The following is a 22900-nucleotide window of genomic DNA, read 5'->3' on the forward strand; positions in this document are numbered from 1 at the left end:
TGTATTTCCGTCTAGGAGAACCAGTCCGCTCCCGATCAGATCAGGCGGAGTCGCAGTACACCAGACAGACCCGTGGCCAATCACTGAGACCCCGATCCCCTTCCCGGCTAACTCCGCTTTCCGGTTCACTTCTCGATCTCTCCGATCCGATTCTCCCTTTTTTGGTAATTCTCTCTCTGTTTTCTGTCTCCGAAAACCCGTATTCCTTCCCTGATCCGCGAAATCCCACTTAAGGGAAACAGATGGGCGGTTTCTCCACCAACCCCACCGACAATCACTGTTCCAAACAGTTATTTACTTAACCCACCGACACCCCGCGCTCCAAGGCGTTTCATGCGCGAGTTTTTCCACTTTTCGGACTTTAACTGTTCCCGCCAGTTTTACTTAGGCGAAAACCGAGCTAGAGCTGACTGATCCAGTCAACAACTCTAACCTTGTCCGAATCAGACTGATACTACTGAATCAGCTCATCTCAGCTTAGCCGACAGTCTTAACCGACTTGTCTGGCCGTCCTGATAACTGCTCGGTAACTGATCCAGTAACTGATCCCGCCATTCTCCTTAGCTAATCAGTTCATGTTCAGCTCAGTCTCAGTTCCCGTCAGAACGTATACAAGTCAGTCCACACATTGACTAACTTATCTCGGATGACAAGACCAGATGCCTTCTCTGAATCCGTCCAGCTTAGTCCAACAAGCTCACTGCTATATTCGGACATACAGTATCATCTTAATCTGATTAGAACTTATCCAGATGACATGTCCAACATGTCTGTCCCGTTTGATCAGTCCGACCTTGGACTGGTCCAGTTCATAGATCGGGACAGGGATGCTACAACTCTCCCCCACTTGGAATGAACTCGTCCTCGAGTTCAGCAGGCAATAGAACTTTGTTCTACCCATTCAGAACAGTCTCCACCACTTGGAATAAATCCCAATCAAACGGCACTCTTGCCTTGACTCAATGCTCAGGCTTTCGGTCACTCGACCATTTCTGTGTTCCAGACTTCGTGATCACAATCACGCTTGGAGTCCATTCCAACAGACTCGGTTCAATGCACCAACTCACTAAGCATAGTAGTCCTTACTTCCGAGCAATCTCTTGGTGTTTGGACACACACTTTGGCGAGAACGCTAGACTCCCAACAGTGCTGACCAGTTTACCTCAATTCTCGAAGTGTTAACTCACCATCTTAGTTAAGTTTTTCCAGCTTAAACCTTACCCGATCACAGTCACATATTGACTCAGTTTCGTCCTTCTGGAACTCATTTCCAACCAGTCTCAGTCCAATCCTGACTTGACTGTTTGATTCTCGCACTCCAGTGTTCCTTAGCATGGCCTAACTCCGAGTACTAGGAACTTAACCTTTTCAGAATGCATGGATCTCATCTTGATCCTTACAGTTGTTTCCTTCGGATCACTCCTTGATCCTAACCAGTCCTCGACCACTTGTGATCGACATAAGATTTTCTCAGATCTTTATTGATCTTTATGGACACCTCCCGGATCATTCGTGATCCTTACAGACATTTCTTACCGGATCCTACACTTGATCCCTTGTACAGTTTTTCTTTCGGACTCTCAGTCCTTCCCGGTTCACAATTCCAAAATGGGAAACTCATCTAGTTCCCATTGACTCAGTCACGGTTATGTCTTGGAAACTCAGCAGTTCCCAAAGACATCAGTTCATACAATACGTACCTAACGGACATACGTCCTACAGACACGTGATGGCAAACTCTCACTAGTTCCCATCCGTGATTTCATCGCGATCGGAAACCCACAGTAGTGAACTCCTTGAGTTCCAGTAACAGTACAGTTATGTCTTGGAAGGTACATCTCCCACAGACATCAGATTGGGTTTCCGCAGACCACAGTACAGACACGCGATGGCGAACTAATCTAGTTCCCACCGACGCGATTACAGTTACGTCTTGGCAATACTCCGGTTCCCACAGACGTCAGGACAGTACACGCGATGACAGACAGTCACGTCTTGGAAACTCTCGGTTTCCATAGACGCCAGAACAGACAGTATCTGTACAGTTATGCCTTAGCAAACCCATTCAGTTTCTAAGGGCATATCATCACCACTCATCATCAATAGCATCTTGTACCTCCGAGTAGTTTCTTGATCACTTAACAAGTCTTTGGCAAGAACACTTGACTTCCAATCTCTTGTTCCGATGATCTCAACTCTCGGACCGCACAAATCTACTAAGACAATCAAGCTTCGATAGTCTTGACAATTCCATTGTCCTTTTTCTTGTATCCAGACTTGCTTACACTTGCCACTTGCTATGTGTAAGTCTTACGCAGATTTTTTTTTTTTTTTTTTTTTTCCGAATCCATTCATGGAACTTCCAGTTTCAATTTCCCGGACCAGCTTGTCCTTTACCTTGAAAATCTTAGAATCCGTCTAAGCATTCTCAACAGACGTCCCATTTGAATGTAAGTCTCGGTACTTCACATTCCAGCATCAGTGCATTCCAGCATCAGTGCCTTAGCCATTAGTCCTTAGGCTCTTCCATGGATGACTTGTCCAATTCAGTTTCCCGATTTCCTGACTCTTTCAGGTTATCTCTTAGCAATCCATCTATCGCCTTAGCCAGTTCATTGAGATTCCATCTCAATCCTCGGACCACCTGTCCAACTCTGTTTCCGTTCACAACCTTCAGCTCATCCACTCGGCTATTCTGCCTTGAATCTGTCCGCTGAAGCTTTCTTTCCAAATTCAGTTAATGGACGTCTTGTCCATACAGAGTTAAACTCATCAGCTCCTTGGCTCCATATCCGACATCATTGTCCTTGTCTTACTTAAACTTTTCCGAAGCATCCTTGGCTTCCTCGAGCCACTTGCTTCAATCCTAACTTCAGCAAGCTTATTATCCTTAAGCTTCAGAATACACTTCGTCAATCTTTCCCGTTTCTTCACTTCAGAATTCGGGTCCATTGACTTAAATAAACCTCTCGGTTGTCTCCAACTCTTAGGTAGATTTATTGGATAACTCTTCTCGAGTAATGCTGAACACCTTAAGCAATCCAATCATTCTCCAAATGATCTTAACTCAGACTTCATTCAACCAATCCAATCATTCATCAATGATCTTATCTCTGGTTCTTGACAGTTAGACTTTTAACTTACATTTGCCCATACAATCTGTAAATCCGACTTGATCACTCCCAAGATCAAGTCTCCCATCAATTCTCCAATGCTCGCGCTCAGCATTTTCCGCGTCCATTCGGTCTAGACAAATCTTGAATAACCCTTCCAACTCTTTCCTAGAACCGTAATCGCTCTGATACCAATTGTGACGCCCAGACCCGGTTTCCCTTACGGCGGTTCGTCCTCAGTTCGCTTCCCTCGACCAAACTGGCCATATCCGAATTTTTCTCTTAACTTAGGATTTTTATCCAGTTTTCCTCCATGAGGTTCAGCTCAGATCCGAGTGTTCGCTAAGTAATCCAGCATCCTAGCGAATCACTACAACAGACAGTATAATAAACATATACCTTACTGCCTCAGTGCTTCGTTATCTGAAAAATCCATCCGAACACTCCGTCTTATCCAGCCAGCTCGATCAGATACTTAACCGAATCCCCTTGTTCCTTAGTCACTCAGCCAACCATCCCCACGTGACCCAAGCAACAAAGAGAGACGGCTTGGTATCCAACCAGCCATCCAGAACAGACAGTACGCTAACCTTATTAGCGTTCCAGAAACAGTCACCTGATCACCCCCGGATCAGTCAGTACACAGTCGGCTCCACAGCCATCGCTTCAGTCAGTCCTGATCACATCAGGATCAGTCATTACACAGTCGGCTCCACAGCCATCGCTTCTGTCAGTCCTGATCACATCAGGATCAGTCATTACACAGTCGGCTCCACAGCCATCGCTTCAGTCAGTCCTGATCACATCAGGATCAGTCATTACACAGTCGGCTGGCTTGGTCTCCAACCAACCATCCAGAACAGACAGTACGCCGGCCTTGCTAGCGTTCCTGAAACAGTCACTGATCACACCTGGATCAGTCAGTACACAGTCGGCTGGCTTGGTCTCCAACCAGCCATCCATTCAGTCAGTTCTCTTCACGCCTACCCTGCCATCGAACTATCCAGTTCCAGTACGAGTCTCAGTCCATTCAATACCGATCCATCAAGACTCGGCTCAGTGCCATAACCAGTACAGATCCCGAGACTCGATCCTGATTCCAGTCGATCCTCCTTCAGTATGACACTGGTCCCGATCGCCTTCAGCGATCCAATCACGACAGTACCACATCTCTCCATGGCGAGGATCGTTCCAAGCACAGTATCCGATCCTCCCTTCAGTTCATCAGAATAGGCTGATAGCGTATGCTGTCGCACACCGATCACACCGAAACCGTACACAGTATCCGATCGGGGTTGATCAGATCAGGGCATCGAACCCAACTCAGGCCCGCGACCACTGCATCTCGATCTTAACCACCGCAGATAACTCCAGACGCCTCCAATCAGATCAGATCGGGCAACGTCACAGTGAACCGACAGCCCAGCGGTCTCTACCAGACTCCGGTCCGCCTTCCTAGATCTTCAGTACCACCCTTGGCCCAGTCCGCAAGGATCAGTACGCAACTAACCCAGACTCGCGGTCACCATCGATTGCTCGGTTCGGCTTTCCGGCCATGTATCTCACTCTTCTCGTCCCGGTTTCTCCTTTCTTTCCTCTGTTATCTGTCCCAGAACAGAGTAAAGCAGAGTAGAACAGAGCAGAACAGAGTAGAACCGAGATCCCCTTTCTGATCCGCCGGGTTTCCATTGCTCAGTACGCGGCTCACCTCTTACGACTCAGCCTAAGCCGCCCAGGCACCATCGCTCTCCGACGGTTGGGTTAGAACCCGATCAGTCTGTTTCCGCGAACTCAGTCTCTCTCTCGATCCCCTTTTCTCTCTGGGTTCTTTTCTCTGTATTTCCGTCTAGGAGAACCAGTCCGCTCCCGATCAGATCAGGCGGAGTCGCAGTACACCAGACAGACCCGTGGCCAATCACTGAGACCCCGATCCCCTTCCCGGCTAACTCCGCTTTCCGGTTCACTTCTCGATCTCTCCGATCCGATTCTCCCTTTTTTGGTAATTCTCTCTCTGTTTTCTGTCTCCGAAAACCCGTATTCCTTCCCTGATCCGCGAAATCCCACTTAAGGGAAACAGATGGGCGGTTTCTCCACCAACCCCACCGACAATCACTGTTCCAAACAGTTATTTACTTAACCCACCGACACCCCGCGCTCCAAGGCGTTTCATGCGCGAGTTTTTCCACTTTTCAGACTTTAACTGTTCCCGCCAGTTTTACTTAGGCGAAAACCGAGCTAGAGCTGACTGATCCAGTCAACAACTCTAACCTTGTCCGAATCAGACTGATACTACTGAATCAGCTCATCTCAGCTTAGCCGACAGTCTTAACCGACTTGTCTGGCCGTCCTGATAACTGCTCGGTAACTGATCCAGTAACTGATCCCGCCATTCTCCTTAGCTAATCAGTTCATGTTCAGCTCAGTCTCAGTTCCCGTCAGAACGTATACAAGTCAGTCCACACATTGACTAACTTATCTCGGATGACAAGACCAGATGCCTTCTCTGAATCCGTCCAGCTTAGTCCAACAAGCTCACTGCTATATTCGGACATACAGTATCATCTTAATCTGATTAGAACTTATCCAGATGACATGTCCAACATGTCTGTCCCGTTTGATCAGTCCGACCTTGGACTGGTCCAGTTCATAGATCGGGACAGGGATGCTACACTTCCACCATGTCCTTCCTCAGGTCGCATTGTCCAAAACCCGACCTTATCGAAAGCAGTTCCGGTGGGGAAGGCGTTGATCCCTTTCCCACTGGGAAGAAACCCTTCGTCACTCCCGAAACTAGATCCAAACTGCGACGACATCGACATGGATCACCGCCCAATATCTCTGCGCTACCGAGTCACATCAATGCTCGAGCTGTCTAACCTCGACAAAGCCGTCGAGTACTCTCACCACGCTGTCTCTGAAAAGTATCGTTTCAAAAGAGACACTGTCTTCATCTGCAATTCAGTAATTGGAGCCATGTGCGACGCCAAAAGTTACGAGGAAGCCATCTCTCTGTTCAACTACTTTTTCAACGAGTCTCAAACACTCCCGAACATGCTCTCTTGCAATCTCATCATCAAAGCTCACTGCGACCAAGGCTGTCTCGACGACGCTCTTGATCTTTTCAGTCACATAGTCCTAGACGGACGTTTGTCTCCAGGGGTGGATACATACTTGATACTCACGAAAGCCTTGGTTGATGCTAAAAGACTCGACGAAGCTTGCGTTTTAGTGGCGTCCATGGGGCGTTGTTGGATGCCGGGAGATACGTAAAGGCTAGCCAAATAATCGAGGAACTGAAGAGTAAACTCCCATGGAGAGTATATCACATGGCAATGGCCCTCTATAAGGTATCGTTGATGGAGTATTGGTTCAAGCAACGCAAAGATGAGGAAGCTATGGAGATATACAAGGTTTTGGACATGTCTGAACAGATGAACGATATTGTCGGAAATAGGGTTTTACGAGTTTTGGTGGAGCACGGTAAGAAAACAGAGGCTTGGGAACTGTTCGATGAGATTATAGGATTCTGCTATCCCGAGACGTTTGGTATAATGATGAAGTCTTTTAGTGATGAAAAGACTATACCGTTGTCGTGGGCTAGTGAGACGTGTTATAGGACGATCATCGCGTGTCTATGCGAACAAGGAAAGATGTCGGAGGCAGAGGAGTTCTTTGCAAAGATGTTTTCAAACTGTGAGGAAGAGGAATTGATGGTGGGACCTGACGTTTCTGTGGGATTATGTCATCAATCTCCTAAGCTTCTAAGTCAAACAGAAGGTTCGAATATGCTGAGTGAAGGAAAGACTCTTGGTCCAGCAGAAGGTTTGCCAAAGCTAATAACATACACGTGAGGAGCACATGAGTTAGGGCAATAGGAATCATCATCTTCTGGGTATATCATCGCCATCTTCTCCGACGGAGAGTCTGTTACAAAACAGAATCAGAAGAGAGCGAGAGAGCTCGAGATGAGATGAGAGAGCGAGAGCACGAGATGAGAGTGAGCTAGAGAGAGATGTGATTCTCGTTTTATCTAAGCTCAGAGCTTGTTCTTCTTCCTCTATTATACTTGTTGTAACTCGGATTAGATGTAATCGAGAGAGAGGAAGAAGAGGAGAGAAACCTCCGGTGAAGTACACTGTAATCACAACGTTTATAGTGGATTGGCTGAGAGACCGTTTCTCTCCCCGGTGATGTATAGTCTCCACATCCGAGAAGTGCAGTGAACACCGGGTAAACAAAGTCTCAGTGTGTTCTTTATTTCTTTCTTGCTTGATTCTTTGATTGATTAGATTCGTTTAGGCTTGAGATGATTATTGAGTCAAGCCAAGATTACAGGATGAATCCTCAACACACTACAAGAAAACAGGGGATTCTGATGGCCGAAATCGTCAGAAATTCGTCGGAATAGACCGATTCCGACGAATTTCCGACGAACCTGTCCATCAGTATCGTTTTGTCGAAAAAAAAAAATTCGTCGGAATTTCGTCAGAACTTCCGACGACTTTCTGACGAATACCGAAAAACGTCATTCTGACAAACTTCCAACGATATTACGATGCGGACACACGAGACCAGAGTTCATCGGAAAAACTATGTACCGACGGAGAACGTTCCTCGGACAATTCCGACGTAGTGGATTCCTCGGTGTATTCCGACGGACGTTGGTTCGTCGGAATATACCGACGGAAATTGGTTCGTCGGAATATACCGACGGAAATTGGTTCGTCGGTAAATTCCGACGGATATTTGTCCGTCGGTATATTCCGACGCCCAAAGTTCGTCGGAATATACCAATTTTAAAAACGAATTAATTTTGCATTTTTATATATTTTTTTTTATATTAATAAATTAAAAAAAATCAGAAATTTAAAACTAATACAAACCAAAATAGAAAAAAAAACATTCAGAAAGTTTAAAATTCATACAAACCGAAATAGAAAAAAAAACATTCAGAAAGTTTTAAAAAGCCGAAAAAACTAAGATGAACTCGAAGACATCAAACGATCTAGGTTCTGCATTATCTCGGTGTTGAACTTCTTCTGGGATGCCAACTCAGCAAGGATAGTGGCAGTCCGTCGGAATTCCGTCGGTATTGTCCAATCTCAAACGGCTATACAACGGTCATATATATTTGTCGGCAACGGTCAAATGGTTCGTCGGGAATTCGTCGGAATATACCGACGAACTTCCGACGACTACAATGGTTACATTTTTTATCGGAATGTCGTCGAAAAGTCGTCGGAAAATTCCGACGACCCTTGTTTCGTCGGAATTCCGTCGGAAATGGCCGACGGAATTCCGACGACTTCAATTTTTTGGATTTCGTCGGAAATTGGTCGATAATCCGTAACATTGATGTCCGTCGGAACCTCCGTCGGAATTCGGCGTGTTTTCTTGTAGTGACAAGTGGTATCAGAGCCTAGGTTTAGGCGATTCAAGGATTCATCGGAAACGGATCAAGATCGGTTCTGAAGAAGAATCGAAGAAGGATCAGAGGAATTGAAGTTTCGATCGCATCGATGTTGCGAGACTGAAGAATCAGTAGATGTTGCAAGATTTGCAATGTCAAGAGCAAAAGAAAGAAGATGAAGACGTTGGCTCAGACGACGACGTCAGAGACGCATGAAAAAAGTTCACGGAGGAAGATGCAATCGGAGCGGATGGATTCCGGTTTGTGAAATCAGGTGCTTCAGTAAGTTAAGCTCTCTCATCTCTAGAGTTATAAGCTGATGTGAGTTGCTCTGGATCAAAGAGACTTGCAAGATATGGTGTGGCGTTCACAAGAGTATGAAGAACCATAGACTGAAGTGTAAAGAATCAGATATGTGATGTTGTTCTGCAGTTCTGGAATTGGTTTGATGCTGGCTGTTTGAGGTGGAGGATCTCAGGTTAAAATGTTAAGTCAAGATCAGACTTAAGGCTACAGAATCAAAGTCAGTTCATAGTTTCCTCAGGTTCAAGTCTTGTAGACAACATGTCTAATTTCGTCTCAGTCACAAATCTTTGTTGTGATGGCTGGATACTCATCTACTGCAGTGTATAAAGAATGGAAGCTCTCTAAATCACAAAGGCTGTATGTTATCTTTGCAAAGAATGATCAAGACTCAGGTTTGGTGTCAAATTGTGTATTGGTCAGCTTGTTTGTGGAAGGAAGATGCAGCTGTGGTTTCAGGATGTTTTAAAGAATGGCGGCACTTATGAATTTCAGGTTTAAGGGACGCTTTAAAAGTGAGTTTGTATGTGTGTCAAAGGCTATTCGATACTGTTAAAGCTTTTAAGATTCAAGTTTGAAGTTAAGTTGCAGAGAAGAATGGTTCATGATGAGTTTCTACAGGTTTTGGAACAAGACAGATATGGTATTTTGAGGAGCTGGTTCAGGTTTCAGAAAGTTTGAGTTGCAGGTTGCGTCACAGAGATTATGGGTCAGGTTATGGTGAAACTAAGAAGTCTCAGGAACTGAGGATAAAGTTTGGAAGCACAACAAGCGAGATTCACTCAAGGTTGTAACGTTCATGGGTTATGAGAATAAGCTGTTTGCCAAGATATAAAGGCAAGAAGCATGGCGTTAGACTGATAGTAAAATCAATGGAGTAAAATCAGTTTGAGAGAATCTGGTTTCAGGTTTATCTGCTACAGGTTCTGATGGGTGAAATTCAGAAGGGTCTCACATGGTTTAAAGTGTTCTGTGAAGATGTTTTGTTGGCAGAGACTATAACAGGTTGGAGCACAGTCAGTTTGGTGGTAGTGAAATCAGATTTGGGAGCTCGGAAGAAGCTGCGACACTTGGTGGTTATGGTATTAGCGACTATGGTTGAATGGCTGCAAAATTAATATAATTTTGATAAGTCTGAAATAAAATTCAGAAACAAGAAGCCATGTTTACAGTCAGCTACACAAAGGGGTTAAGTGAATCAAAGAAGAAAGTGCAGGATGGTTATAAATCTGAGAAGTGAAGCTTCGTGTGAAGAGGAACACGTTGGGGTTTTTGAAAGGTTATTGTTTCAGGTGGAGTCTTGCCTCTACAAGTGTTGTAGTGCACATCGCTATATGTTTTTTGACTTCAGGTGGAGCAGTGTTATCTTTCCAGTCATATATCTCAGGTCTACTTCAGTGTGAAAAGATTTCAGAGGTCCTGCGGATCAGCTTTCAAGAGCAACAGAGATTCAGTTTGGTTTTGTGCAGCAAGAAGAGTAAAAGAGAGCCAAGTCAGTGTCAGCAGGTTCAAAGCTCAACAGGGTATAAGCAAATAGAGTAAAGGGGTTCAGCTTGTGGTCACAGATGTGAAGAGGATGTCGGCAGTGTTAGTATGGGTTCTCCACAGGAAGCATGGAGTAAAACGACGTCGAGGCAGAGTCACTACAGGTATGATAAATCAATATATAAAATACTTGTAAGGTGTGCTTTTGCAGGTATTCACATGGACCAGGAAGAACAGTTCAAGGTGGAGCTGTTTGAGTCAATAACCAAGCTGAACAAATTCAGAGAGTTCTCTAAGAGTAGCTACAAGGAGATAAATAGCAAGTGTTGCTGGTACTGTCACAAGAGAGTACAAGAAGGATTGAGCTACGGGGAAAACAGAGTTCTCGGTAAAGTCTGGAACATGCAGGGGATTTGTATACCAGGCTGTGGTGGAGTTATGCAGGTCAGAGAATTGCAGGTTTCTACTACAGAAAGTGTCTCAGGGATTGTCACAGGTTTTGTGAGTTTGAGGCAGGGATAAAGAAGTCAGCAGGTGGTCAGATTGTTGTCTGAAGTTCTGTTGAGGCAGATTTGTTTGAGCAGGGTTTGAGTAGAGATCTCTACATCGAAAGTCTTCTTAACCGGGTTGAGTTAGGCGGCGTGTTCTGCTGGTCAAAGCAGTGGTGCAGAGTGATGTTCATATTGAAAGTTCATACAGATTGGTGTAGAGGAAAAATTCAGGATAAGCAGTGAGTTTTCTATTAGTTATTGAGGTTGTCTACAAGGTTTCTTGAGTCAAAGTGCTTCTGGTGTGAGGCAGTGGTGATTCAGTTTCTACAAGAGTTTCAAGAAAGCATCATTTCAGGTTTTGGCAGATTATTTGAAGACCTTAGTTGCATTAACAAGTCAAGCATCATAGGCTGATCTATACTAGTCAAAGGAGAAGCTTATGGAGTGTATGTTGAGTTACTGGTGTGTGGTTTTCTCAAGTTTCCAGGTTATGGAAAGAGCCAAAGGAAGATCAATGAAGAAGTTTGGCGTGACACAAGTTTGTGGAGTGGTGGGAAAAGAAACTTAAGGAGGCGTGTGTGTGTTATTATCACATGAATGACATTGTGATTCACATCACAACTGAGTTACATGTCTGTTCATTGATGCTGATAAAAGTGGTTGAAGACTGGGAGTTGTCAAGGCTGTAACTGGGTTTACAAAGTTCAAGGGAGCAGTGGCGAAGATGTCTTCAGGTGTATCAAGATAGTTACTGAATAGGATGCTCGGAGGAAACAAGTTTCAGGAAGCGTTGAAGCGAAGATCAAAGTAAGATGAAGCTGAATGGGTTTTTTATTCAAAGAAGTATGAAGCTGAGGAGTATATTTTCTCAGGAGACTGCAAGGAGATGCAGGATACAGAAGATGAGCAAGTCTGCTCAATCACCGGCGGAAAGCTCAAGAGGAGATAGATTCGGCTGTAGAAGATTGACGCCAAGGTGGAGAATTGTGGGATTATGTCATCAATCTCCTAAGCTTCTAAGTCAAACAGAAGGTTCGAATATGCTGAGTGAAGGAAAGACTCTTGGTCCAGCAGAAGGTTTGCCAAAGCTAATAACATACACGTGAGGAGCACGTGAGTTGGGGCAATAGGAATCATCATCTTCTGGGTATATCATCGCCATCTTCTCCGACGGAGAGTCGGTTACAAAACAGAATCAGAAGAGAGCGAGAGAGCTCGAGATGAGATGAGAGAGCGAGAGCAAGAGATGAGAGTGAGCTAGAGAGAGATGTGATTCTCGGTTTATCTAAGCTCAGAGCTTGTTCTTCTTCCTCTATTATACTTGTTGTAACTCGGATTAGATGTAATCGAGAGAGAGGAAGAAGAGGAGAGAAACCTCCGGTGAAGTACACTGTAATCACAACGTTTATAGTGGATTGGCTGAGAGACCGTTTCTCTCCCCGGTGATGTATAGTGGCTTCTCCACATCCGAGAAGTGCAGTGAACACCGGGTAAACAAAGTCTCAGTGTGTTCTTTATTTCTTTCTTGCTTGATTCTTTGATTGATTAGATTCGTTTAGGCTTGGGATGATTATTGAGTCAAGCCAAGATTACAGGATGAATCCTCAACAGTTTCAACATTTAGAGCAATGGTCAATGGGTACGTTATGGTTGGGAGAGTCTATGATGCTTTCAAGATGTTGAACAAGATGAAGATTTCAAATTTAAGAAAGCTTGCTATTCATCGAGCCACATAATTTTGCTATTTATTTATTTATTGAACAAAACTTAGGGTGAACCTTTAAATTCACCTCTCTTTCTACCACCAATCAAAGTGTGTCAAGTAGATAATTAATTTAAAAATATTAAATTTATTTAAAAATAACTAAATAAAAAATAATGTCAATTTTAACGATGTTGACACCGCTGGCTAAACCGTAAACCCTAAGTAGGGGTTATTGGTTGTTGTATTTTAATGGATTTGAAAATCCGAACTAAATCTAGTGTTATTGGTCCTATGATTTTCAGATCTGTATTAAAATCATGTGTTATTAGTTTAATGATTCATAAATTCTGTATCAAATAAAGTGTTATTCAATCGTACGGATTTACTAATATATTTGATTTTATAATAGATTTGAATGGATTTTTTAGTTACAAATACAAAGACTCAAATCCGAGGGAAAACCTCTGGATTTGCATATTTTACTTGGATTTATAAATACTATATGAATTTCTAAATCAATCAAAATATATAAACTAATAACACCTCATAAATTTTAAATTCAAAACCCTAAACCTTAAATCCTAAACCCAACCCCTATAACCTAAACTCAAATCCTAGACCCTAAACCCAAACCATATACTTTAAACCCAAATCTCATACCCTAAACCCAAACCGTAAACATTAAATCCAAACGCTATACCCTAAACCAAATCCTAGACCCTAAACCCAAACCGTATACCCTAAACCCAAATCCTAGACTTAAAACCCAAACCATATACCCTAAACCCAAACCTTAACCTAGACGCTATAGGGTTTGGGTTTAAGGTCTAGGATTTAGGTTTAGGGTATATTGTTTAGGTTTAGGGTTTAGATTTTGGATTTAGGGTATACAGTTTGAGTTTAGGGGTATACAATTAGAGTTTAAGGTCTAGGATTTGAGTTTAGGGTGTAGGGTTTGGGTTTAGGATTTAAAGTTTAGGGTTTAAAATTTAGGGTTTATAGGTTAGCTGGCGGCGTCATGATCGTTAAAATTAGCGTTATTCTTTTTTTTAGTTATTTTAAAATAAATTTATTTTTTTAATTAATTATCTACGTGATACTTTGATTGGTCCTAAAGAAGATGTGAATTTTTAATTAATTATCTACGTGGCACTTTGAAGATGTGAATTTAAAGTTTCACAATCTAAGGTTTGTTCTTATTTATTTTTGATAATATGTTCACATTGAGAGTAAGACTAATAAGATCTTATTTAGCTACATCCGCAGAGTTTTTTTTACGTCACAAAGTACATCTTTTTAGTTCTGTTATGTTTTTAGTTTTAACTAGGTGTCTTGCCCGCAAGTGCGGGCTTAATAATTTTACAAAAATTGTAAATAAATATACTATCAATTTAAAAATCATTATAATAAATTATTTTCTGATTTTGAATTATGTAATAATTAATTAATTATTAAAAAAATTGATAAAGTTTTTTTTAGTAAATATCCTTTATTATGTAAAATAAACTTGTAAACATTCATATATACATAAAACTATATAATATTTATTTATAACATATTACGGTGTAAAATATTTTTGGATAACATAATATAGAATATTTTTAGATAATGATGATTATCAAACTAATGAAATTGTTTTTAATTTTGGGGTAGTTATATATTAACAAATATAATCTAACTATTTATTAAAGTTAATAAAAAGGAAACAAAATAAATGAGAATTTGCCAAAATATATTATGTTTTTAAATTGAATAACAAGTAGTAATAATTGCAAAAAAGAAAATTATTTTCAATATTGTTAACACCGTCACCAAAATACTAAACTCTAAACTCTAAATCATAACTTCTAAACCATTAGGTAAATCCTAAACCTTTTGGGTAAGTCCTAGACACTAAATCCTAAACACCAAACTCTAAATACTAAATCTTAAATCTTAATCACTAAACCCTAAATCCGTAGATAAACCATGAACCCTTGGGCTTAACCCTAATATCTAAATCCTTGAATAAATCATGAACCCTAGGGTTTATGATTTACCCAAGGGTTCTGGATTTACCAAGATTTTAGGTTTTAGTGTTTAGGATTTAGGGCTTCGGGTTTAGTATTTAGGGTTTATGAATTTATGGTTTAGTGTTTTTAAGATTTAGTGTTTAATGTATATTATTTGGGGTTTAGGATTTACCCAATGGTTTAAGATTTACCTAAATGTTTAGGGTTTATGATTTAGGGTTTAAGGTTTAGTGTTTTCATGACGGCATTAATAATATCGATTTTTTTTCTTGCAATTATTACTATTTTTATTTAATTTAAAAGCTTAATATATTTTGGCAAATTCTCAATATTTTGTTTACTTTTTTAAAAGATATCGAATAAGAATTAGATGAATCGCTACGTGGTGAATCCAAGAATAACTCGTAAATATATGTCTCTGTCTTGTCCTAGCCCTCGTTTCCCTGGTATAAAGAAAAAAAAAAATAATGTCACTGATCCGCCGCATCATGTTTGGTCGGCGCAGCTTCTGCACCGCCGTGGCAAGAAAAGCTGAGGACATAATGAAAAACCCAGATTGCCGTACTTGAGAGCTAAGCTCGAGAGTCAGCTACATCGCCAATTCTGTTGGCGACTTAGACACGGCAGCTAGGTACTCTCGTTTGGCTGTCTTCAGCAAACCCGATGACGAACCGGAGGTAGCAGTCCATACATGTGAAACCATCATCGGAAGCATGGTGCGTGCTAAAAGACACAAGGACGCTTACGATCTCTACGATTACTTCTTCAACAAGCATACGCTCAAACCAAACAGCAGTTGCTGCAACCACATCATCGAGTCTCGTTTACAACAAGGTCTTGTTGACGAAGCTCTTGATTTCCACCGAACCGTCAAGGGTATGGTCCCTGACTACCCGAGTGAAGCTAGTTTAAGGGTATTGACCAAAGGTTTAGTCCACTCTGGTCGATTTGACCTAGCTCAAGCCTTGCTTAAGGGCAGCTCTAAAATGTTTCCTGATCACGTGAACGTTTAACAATCTGATTCAAGGATTTTTGGATATTGGGAATTTAGACAAGGCCAATCACTTGTTTGAAGAATTCTAAACGATCGTTGTCTTCTAGTATTGCTGATTACAAGTCTACATGGGATTTTTTCTATCGAGGATATCCACGATACGAAAACAGAGTCGCATTCCTGATGGCCACATTCATGGAGTACTGGTTTAAGCAAGGTAAAGAGGTTGAAGCTATGGAGTGTTACAACCAGTCTGTTCTTGCAAACAAGTTACTGCTTTGTCCAGAAACTGGCAACGCCCTTTTGAAAGTTCTGCTCAAATACGGACAAAAATCACATGCTAGGGCATTGTACAATGATATGTCAGCTCAATCTGGAACCTTGAACTCTGATACGGTTCAGATAATGGCGAACAAGTGTTTTGATGCGGGTCGGTGTAGCAAGGAAATCAAGACCTACAACAAGGCGAGAGCTGAGTCTCTCCTTGCATATTCAATTGGTTTCATTCCAGTCACCACTTTCAAAACTACCATAGACGTGGCTCTAAAGGACGGAAGAATAGATGACGCTCTTAAAACCTCCAACAAAATGTTCGACATGGCTCTAAAGGAAGTCTCCGAACAGTTTAACCCACTCTAACGTGGTTTCTTTGACTAGTAATGATGATGTTATTTCCTCCTCTTGATTAATTATCGTTTTTTATTTTAATCTAAATTGAATTTTTAAGCATCAAACAAACAAACTAATATTCGTTCATCAACCTTCAAATGCTGCCATACATTACTAATAGTTTAATACCATTTAAGGTTTACGTTCCAAGACTCTTTTTCTCGTTTAAAATAAACCTATGATTACAAAATCTCAGTTAAAAGTCAAACATGATATGACTACTTCTGATTTTCATGCATTGTTCATTTATTCAGAATGCCAACTTAGGGACCCAGCAGGGAAATTATGTGGGGTCATAAGTTGTGAATTTTTTTAAAAAGTAACAGAAAGGGGTCGTTGGGAGAGATTGAACCAACGAATAGAACAGGGTATCTAGTGGACTACAACAGCTAAGGCCGGGGCTGATAATGCTGTATTTACAGTCTCTTCTTAACTTGCTTGTTCAACTTTTCATTATTTTATATCTTTCTCTAAAGTTTTTAAGTTCTCAGACATGCGTTTTCTGTGTCAGTGTGACGTGTATGGATACAAAGAGATTGATCAAACAAAGATGTACTTTGGTTTGACCATAGTCAAAATGTTCATTATATGAGTTTTACTCAGTCAGTGTAAGAACATCGATTCATAACTAGCTTCTCTGCGGCCTTGACTGTATTTTTATCACATTATATGGGGACTGGGGTTAAACTGTAAATTTTAGTAGATATACAACTCTGTTTTCTTCTCAAAGCTTTTTGACTCCTTTGACTCAAACTTGGTCTATATAAGTCCCGTTGTTCTTGACTCATTTCTCTCATTACTATCTCTCTCTCTCCAACCCATTTTAAAAGAATCTCTCTTACAACTAGGGATGTTAACTATAGGGTTACGGCCTAACCCTCCTTTGTTTATTATAAACCCAGCACTATTTTAACTCAACCCTATTTTTAACCCTATTATAATCAAGGGTTAGGGCTGGTACCAGAGTAAACTCATTTAATTGAAAAAAGTATTTTATTTATTTTTGTTCTTAAATTTTAAAGATAAAACTAGAAAAATTAAGATATGATATCATTCTTTCCTCCAATTTATTGAGCATCAAAATCAAAAGTTTTCTTCCCAAAATCGTAAAATCGAGTTTTTGCTTCACAACTAAGAATAAAGTTTTTCTGTCAAAAAACAAAAATTGTGTTTTTTTCCGCCAAAACCTAATTTGAGTTTTTCCACCAAAACCACAAAATCAAGTTTTCCCGTCAAAACCGCAAAATCGAGTTTTCCTGCAAAAACCGCAAAATCGAGTTTTCTTGTCAAAACCGGCAAATCGAGTTTTCCCGCCAAAACTGTAAAATCGCGTTTTCCCGCCGAAACAGCAAAATCAAGTTTTTCGCCGAAACCGGCAAATCAGGTTTTCCCGCCGAAACCGCAAAATCGAGTTTTTCCCCTCAAAACCGCAAAATCGAGTTTTCCCGCCAAAACCGCAAAATCGAGTTTTCCCGCCAAAACCGCAAAAATGAGTTTTCCCGCCGAAACCGGCAAATCGAGTTTTCTGGCCAAAACTACAATATTTCGTTTTCCCGCTGAAACAGCAAAAACGAGTTTTCCGCCGAAATCGGCAAATCGGGTTTTTCCGCCGAAACCGCAAAATCGAGTTTTTCCGCCGAAACAGCAAAATCGAGTTTTTCCGCCAAAACTAAAACCGCAATATCGAGTTTTCCCTCCAAAACCGGCAAATCGAGTTTTTCCGCCAAAACCGTGAAATCGGCAAATCAGGTTTTCCAGAAAAACTTAATTTTACGTTTTCACGGAAAAACTCGATTTTGAAGTTTTGACGAAAAACTCGATTTTGCATTTTTGGAGGGAAAAATCGATTTTGTTGTTTTAGTTGAAAACTCGATTTTGCGGTTTCGACGGAAAATTTCGTTGTTTAGTTTTTGGCGAGAAAACTCGACTTTTTTTTTTTGTGAAAAACATTATTAAATATTGTATAATAATTGTGTGAATCAAAATAAAAGGGTTAGAATTTAAACTCTGGTCTTATTAGGGCCAACCCTGTTTAAACCCTGTTTAAAAAATGAGAGTTAGGGTTACAAATGGGTTTGCAGGGTTAGGGCTAACCCTGTTAGGTTGAGCCCATATTAACATCCCTACTTACAGCAGACCTCTCTCCATGTCTGGAAGTGAAGAAGATGATGTTCTTCCCCGTTTCTTCAAGGTCTTCCTCTCACAAACCGCTTCTGAATCGATGGTACATCTCTTCTTCTCTCTTTCAATTTTTCCTTCTTCCATGTAGCAAGTAGAGAGGATTATGTTTGGGAGAGTTACGGTTTAGGAGCAAAGAATCTTTAGTTACTTAGGATGAAACGTGATCAAAAGATTCTTGATTTGTTCCTTTGTCTCTCCTCATACGTTTTAAGTCTTTTGATTTTATTATGAGTTTTCTGATGTATAAGCTTGTTGTATGTTTGGTGATTATCAGGCGATTCCAATGTCTTTCAATGAGAATCTTGAAGACCCCCTGCCACAAACAGCTAAGCTCCAAGGCATCGGAAGTGGTGTTTGGACTGTGAGCTTCAAGAAAATACGTGACCGTGCGTATTTCACTTCAGGGTGGTCCAAGTTTGCCGAGGACCATGAGTTCAAGGACGGAGAGTTCTTGACCTTTGTCTACGACGGTTCCCACACTTTTGAAGTCAGTATCTTTGGTCGTTCCGGATGTAAAGAGATAAGAGCTGCTGTGGAGACAGTCAACCTCTCTGATGTTGATTCTGACAAAAAAGAAGAAGAAGAAGAAGATTCTTCAGTGGTTGCTGATACGAATAAGGAAGAAGAAGAAGAAGGTGATGATGATGATCCTTCATTCGATGCTGGTGAAGATGATGAAGTCAGCCAGAGTGTTGACAGTGATGACATTGTATCTAATGCTGAAGGTTGGATATTTCATAGTAGTACTTACTAACTAACTGACACACAAACTTGTTGCTGAAACATGTTTTTTTTTGTCGCAGTTGTTGAAGGGTTTTCGAATTTGGAGGTTGAGTCTAATCCATGCTTTACTTCCACCCTCAAGAGCAGGATCTATGAGCTGGTAAGAAAAGAAAACTTAATGATCTGTTTTACTGTCTTTTTCCTTCTCTTAATATGGCTGGTATATACATGTTTTGTTGGGTTTTGTGTGTTATGCAGTTGATTCCTGCAAATGTGGTGAAAGAACATAAGCTTAAATTTTGTGACCGCATCAAGTACATTGATGGAGAAGGGATCATGCATGGGGTTAAAGGGAAATGGACTGATGATAGGATTTTCTTCAAAGGATGGGACAAGATTTGTAGAAGGTTAAAGAGCATGATACTGTCCACTGTGAGATGCTTCACATCAGGAAGAAAGTTCACTCAATCAAGATCACAGTCACACGTGGTTGAATCACTCATCATCATCATCATCATCTTCAGTTCAGCACCATCACCACACCCTTCATCCATCACTCATCATCATCACTATCATGAGTTCTATGGCTTTTGTTTGTTTTATGAGTGTTGTAGTTTCCTTCTCAGGTTTTATCGCAGTAGTACTTTCCTTATCCCCAAGAAACCTTGTGACCTTATTGATGTTTCATGTTGTATTTTCAATGCTTATCATGCAATGCATCTATGCCTTTTATGTGATCAGAAGGACCAGGCGATTCCAAGTTATTGTTTAGGCTAATCCATTTCTGGGAAGCTAGGAACAATCTCAAAGGAGGCATCCTTATTGGGCTTTAGTTGCTGATGATTGATGAAGAGGTATGTGTCTCATCCTTCATACTTTCGATTTACTACGGTAGACCTCACTGAATCTAGTTGAATCCATTTTTATTATATGTAGTCTAAAACTATACGTCACAAGCTTTATATGCTGCGCGTCTGATAAATAGTCGCTCAACACTGTCCGTTTTGCATATATTTGTTTGAGAGAATAATCTGAATTTTTACGACATGTTTCTACAATATGCAACTGACTAAATCATTTTCTCTGAACTCTAGGGTACTGTTGCTCAGGGGTTCAACGCTCAAAACCGTGTCAACAGGTATGAAGATGAGCTCAAACGTGGAAGCATTTATACTCTCACAAACTTCTTTGGATCCAACAACAAGGTGATGTATCGTGTGGCTGATCAAAAGCTGGTTATTTGCTTCACACACATCTCTGTCCTGAAAAAACTTAAAGAAAACATTGAAGCCATTTTGGACCAGCGCTTCAAGTTCCATTCCTATGCAGATTTTGAAGCCAACTGTGATCTAAGAGGGGATCTTCATGGTGAGGTTTATATGAGTTCCCATCAGCTTTGAACTCTGAGAATATTCTGACTAACCATGTGTGTATTGTAGATGTTGTTGGTCACCTTAAGTTGGTTGATGGCCAGACTCTCCATCAACGTCTGGCTTTATGCACCAATGATGGCTCAACTTCTCGGAAAATTATGGTCCACTTGCAGCTTAAAGAGTAAGTGGCTGTATTTGAAGCAATCTCTATTGCTTTAGTTAGTTGCTCTACATTTACGTTTCTGATTTTTTTCCATACCATATTTCAAACTGCAGTGGTCCAGTTGTGAACGTTGACTTATGGGACCAGGCTGCGGAAAATTTCCGGCGTAAGTTTGATGAGAGTGTAACCACCCCAACCATTCTGATGGTCACGACGGTTAATCCAAAAAGGCTTGGTGGTAAACTTTCTCCATTCGTACTAACCTACTCTAACACTCTCATCTCAGTTACATGAGCCTTCAGCCACACTAACTGCTTCTACATCTCTCTCTCTCATGCGTACCAATTGACAGGGAAACTGTGCCTCAGCTCTATGTCCTCATCTAGAGTTTTCCTGGACCAGGAAGTTGACCCCACCAAAGAGTACTTGAACTTGTTAGTATTATAGTTTTCAGCATTTAACCACTCCTAATCCATCACCTGACCAAAAAATCTTCTTAAAGGTTGGCTGTGAATCCTGCTTTTGCTTCTTCGGTCAACACAGTTGAAGTTGTTAATGTTGAAACGCTCACAATACGTGAGATTGCTGACTTCATCAAGCGTCAGCCTGCTAAGGTAATATCTACATATTTATTAGAATCAAAACAAATATGAAAATTTAGCTACTGATGATCATAAGCATGTAATTTCAGATTGCCTACTTTGACTGCATTGCCACAATTGATGACGTCAAGCTTGGGACTGAGTGGTATTACATTGCTTGCAAGGTTTGTCAAACAAAGTTAACTCATGGGCCTACAATGTTGATGTGTCCAAAGTGCTGCAATGAAAATGCTACTGCTTTAGCAAAGTAAGGGTCTTTCTATTCACATAATTGCATTCTAGAATATGTAACATGATCTGTTCCTTAAACACAGCTTCCGCGTGGAATTGTCTGTCTATGATAATGAGGAGCAGTGCACTTTCATCATTCTTGGCGATGCTGGGAAAGAGCTAACAGGTCGAAAAGCAACATAATTAATCGATATGTATGCTGAGGTGAGTGAGAATCTCATGTAGACTTTCATCTTCAGAGTTATGAAGTAACTAACTGTATGATGTTATATTAGGAAAATGGTGGCGATGGTTCTGACCATGAGGTCCAACTACCACAATGTTTCATTGATACCATAGGACACACACAAATTTAGGATCAAGGTCGCCCACTTCAATTTCACATCAAAGAGGCTTTCCTTGACTGTTACAAAGATTGTCTCCCCTGCAGTGCTACTTCCTAAAGACTGACCAGCTCACATGCCTGCTCTGCCTATTTCTTCAAGCCTAGACAACCCTGCATCCAGTGCGGTTGATAGCTCAGTGGTGACTGAAAGCAATGGTGGAGGGTCTTCCTATGCAAACAGTGATCCCAGCTGTTCAACTGGCGAGCAGAAGAAACCAAAGCACATTAGGCGTAATGGTTAGATCCTCCTTCACTCATGTCACTTCATCAATGGCTAGTACAGACTGCCCAGTCAGCACTCCTTTCAAATAATAGTCTTTTTCTTTTCTTTTTTTCTGTTTTTTTTCTCCTCTAAAGACAACTATCAAATCTTTTTATTTTAAATATAGTGGTTTGTTCTTGCACCCGAGTCTTGGTTATGCAATTCAGAACCTATTATGTTGTTTTGTTACTTTTCTCCTTAAAACAGAGATAAATGAGTAATGAACAAATACAAATTATGAATTCTTATTATCGGATTGTTTGTTTCTTTTTCTTCTATTGCTTCAATTAGATTACTGCAACTAATTATTTCAATTCACACAAGACTTTCAAATTTTAAACGTATCACATTAAATATAAAAATCTTCAACCTAAATATTCTTCTCGGTAGACAATTATATCAGAAAGGCAAGTAACACATCTCCTGCCACAAACACCGGCTGCAATCACTGAAAGTTCCAAAAATATTGTCTCATTAATACAAATCAAAAATATATATGTAATAAATTCAGTAACATTGCATATTTGATACACGCCGGTTACCAACCTCAGCTCCACATAAGATTCACATCATCTTCCACTCAAAAATTTGCAACGAGAGGAAAGGAGGAGACGACTATTACGTGTAAGTTACTCAATCAGTGGATTTTCACATTTCAAGATCTCTCTCTTTCGCTGACTAATATTCTAATTCTTTCTTTCGTCTAAGGGCCGGATTCCTCAAAACAATGGTCAAATCAAACAACAATGATCCTCCACCTTCTGGAGGTAAATAGAACTTACGACTTTAACGTGCGTA

The 22900-nt window shown here is 40.9% G+C and overlaps 1 protein-coding gene and 3 pseudogenes across 1 annotated transcript; all 4 read left to right on the top strand.

The window, feature by feature from the left end:
* Positions 1-5580: 5580 nt before the first annotated feature.
* On the top strand, positions 5581-12700 carry LOC125592902 (annotated as a pseudogene).
* Positions 12701-14191: 1491 nt separating this feature from the next.
* Positions 14192-16152, top strand: LOC125592903 (annotated as a pseudogene).
* Positions 16153-18328: 2176 nt separating this feature from the next.
* LOC125592904 lies at positions 18329-21448 on the top strand (annotated as a pseudogene).
* Positions 19926-21638, top strand: LOC125592557. The gene is made up of 8 exons (XM_048767790.1): positions 19926-19940; positions 20181-20454; positions 20526-20640; positions 20736-20860; positions 20975-21056; positions 21125-21236; positions 21314-21471; positions 21539-21638. The coding sequence occupies exons 1-8, from the start codon at positions 19926-19928 to the stop codon at positions 21636-21638; spliced, it is 981 nt and encodes a 326-aa protein (XP_048623747.1).
* The last annotated feature ends 1262 nt before the right edge of the window (positions 21639-22900 follow it).

This window comes from Brassica napus, chromosome C9 (assembly GCF_020379485.1).
Source record: "Brassica napus cultivar Da-Ae chromosome C9, Da-Ae, whole genome shotgun sequence".
Classification (NCBI taxonomy): Eukaryota; Viridiplantae; Streptophyta; class Magnoliopsida; order Brassicales; family Brassicaceae; genus Brassica; species Brassica napus.

What these genes read in the sequence shown, in the direction of transcription:
- LOC125592557 (XM_048767790.1), top strand. An exon ending in TCTAAGAGGGGATCTTCATG is followed by an intron (nt 20,455 to 20,525) that starts GTGAGGTTTATA and finishes TGTGTATTGTAG; the next exon opens with ATGTTGTTGGTCACCTTAAG. An exon ending in TAATCCAAAAAGGCTTGGTG is followed by an intron (nt 20,861 to 20,974) that starts GTAAACTTTCTC and finishes ACCAATTGACAG; the next exon opens with GGAAACTGTGCCTCAGCTCT.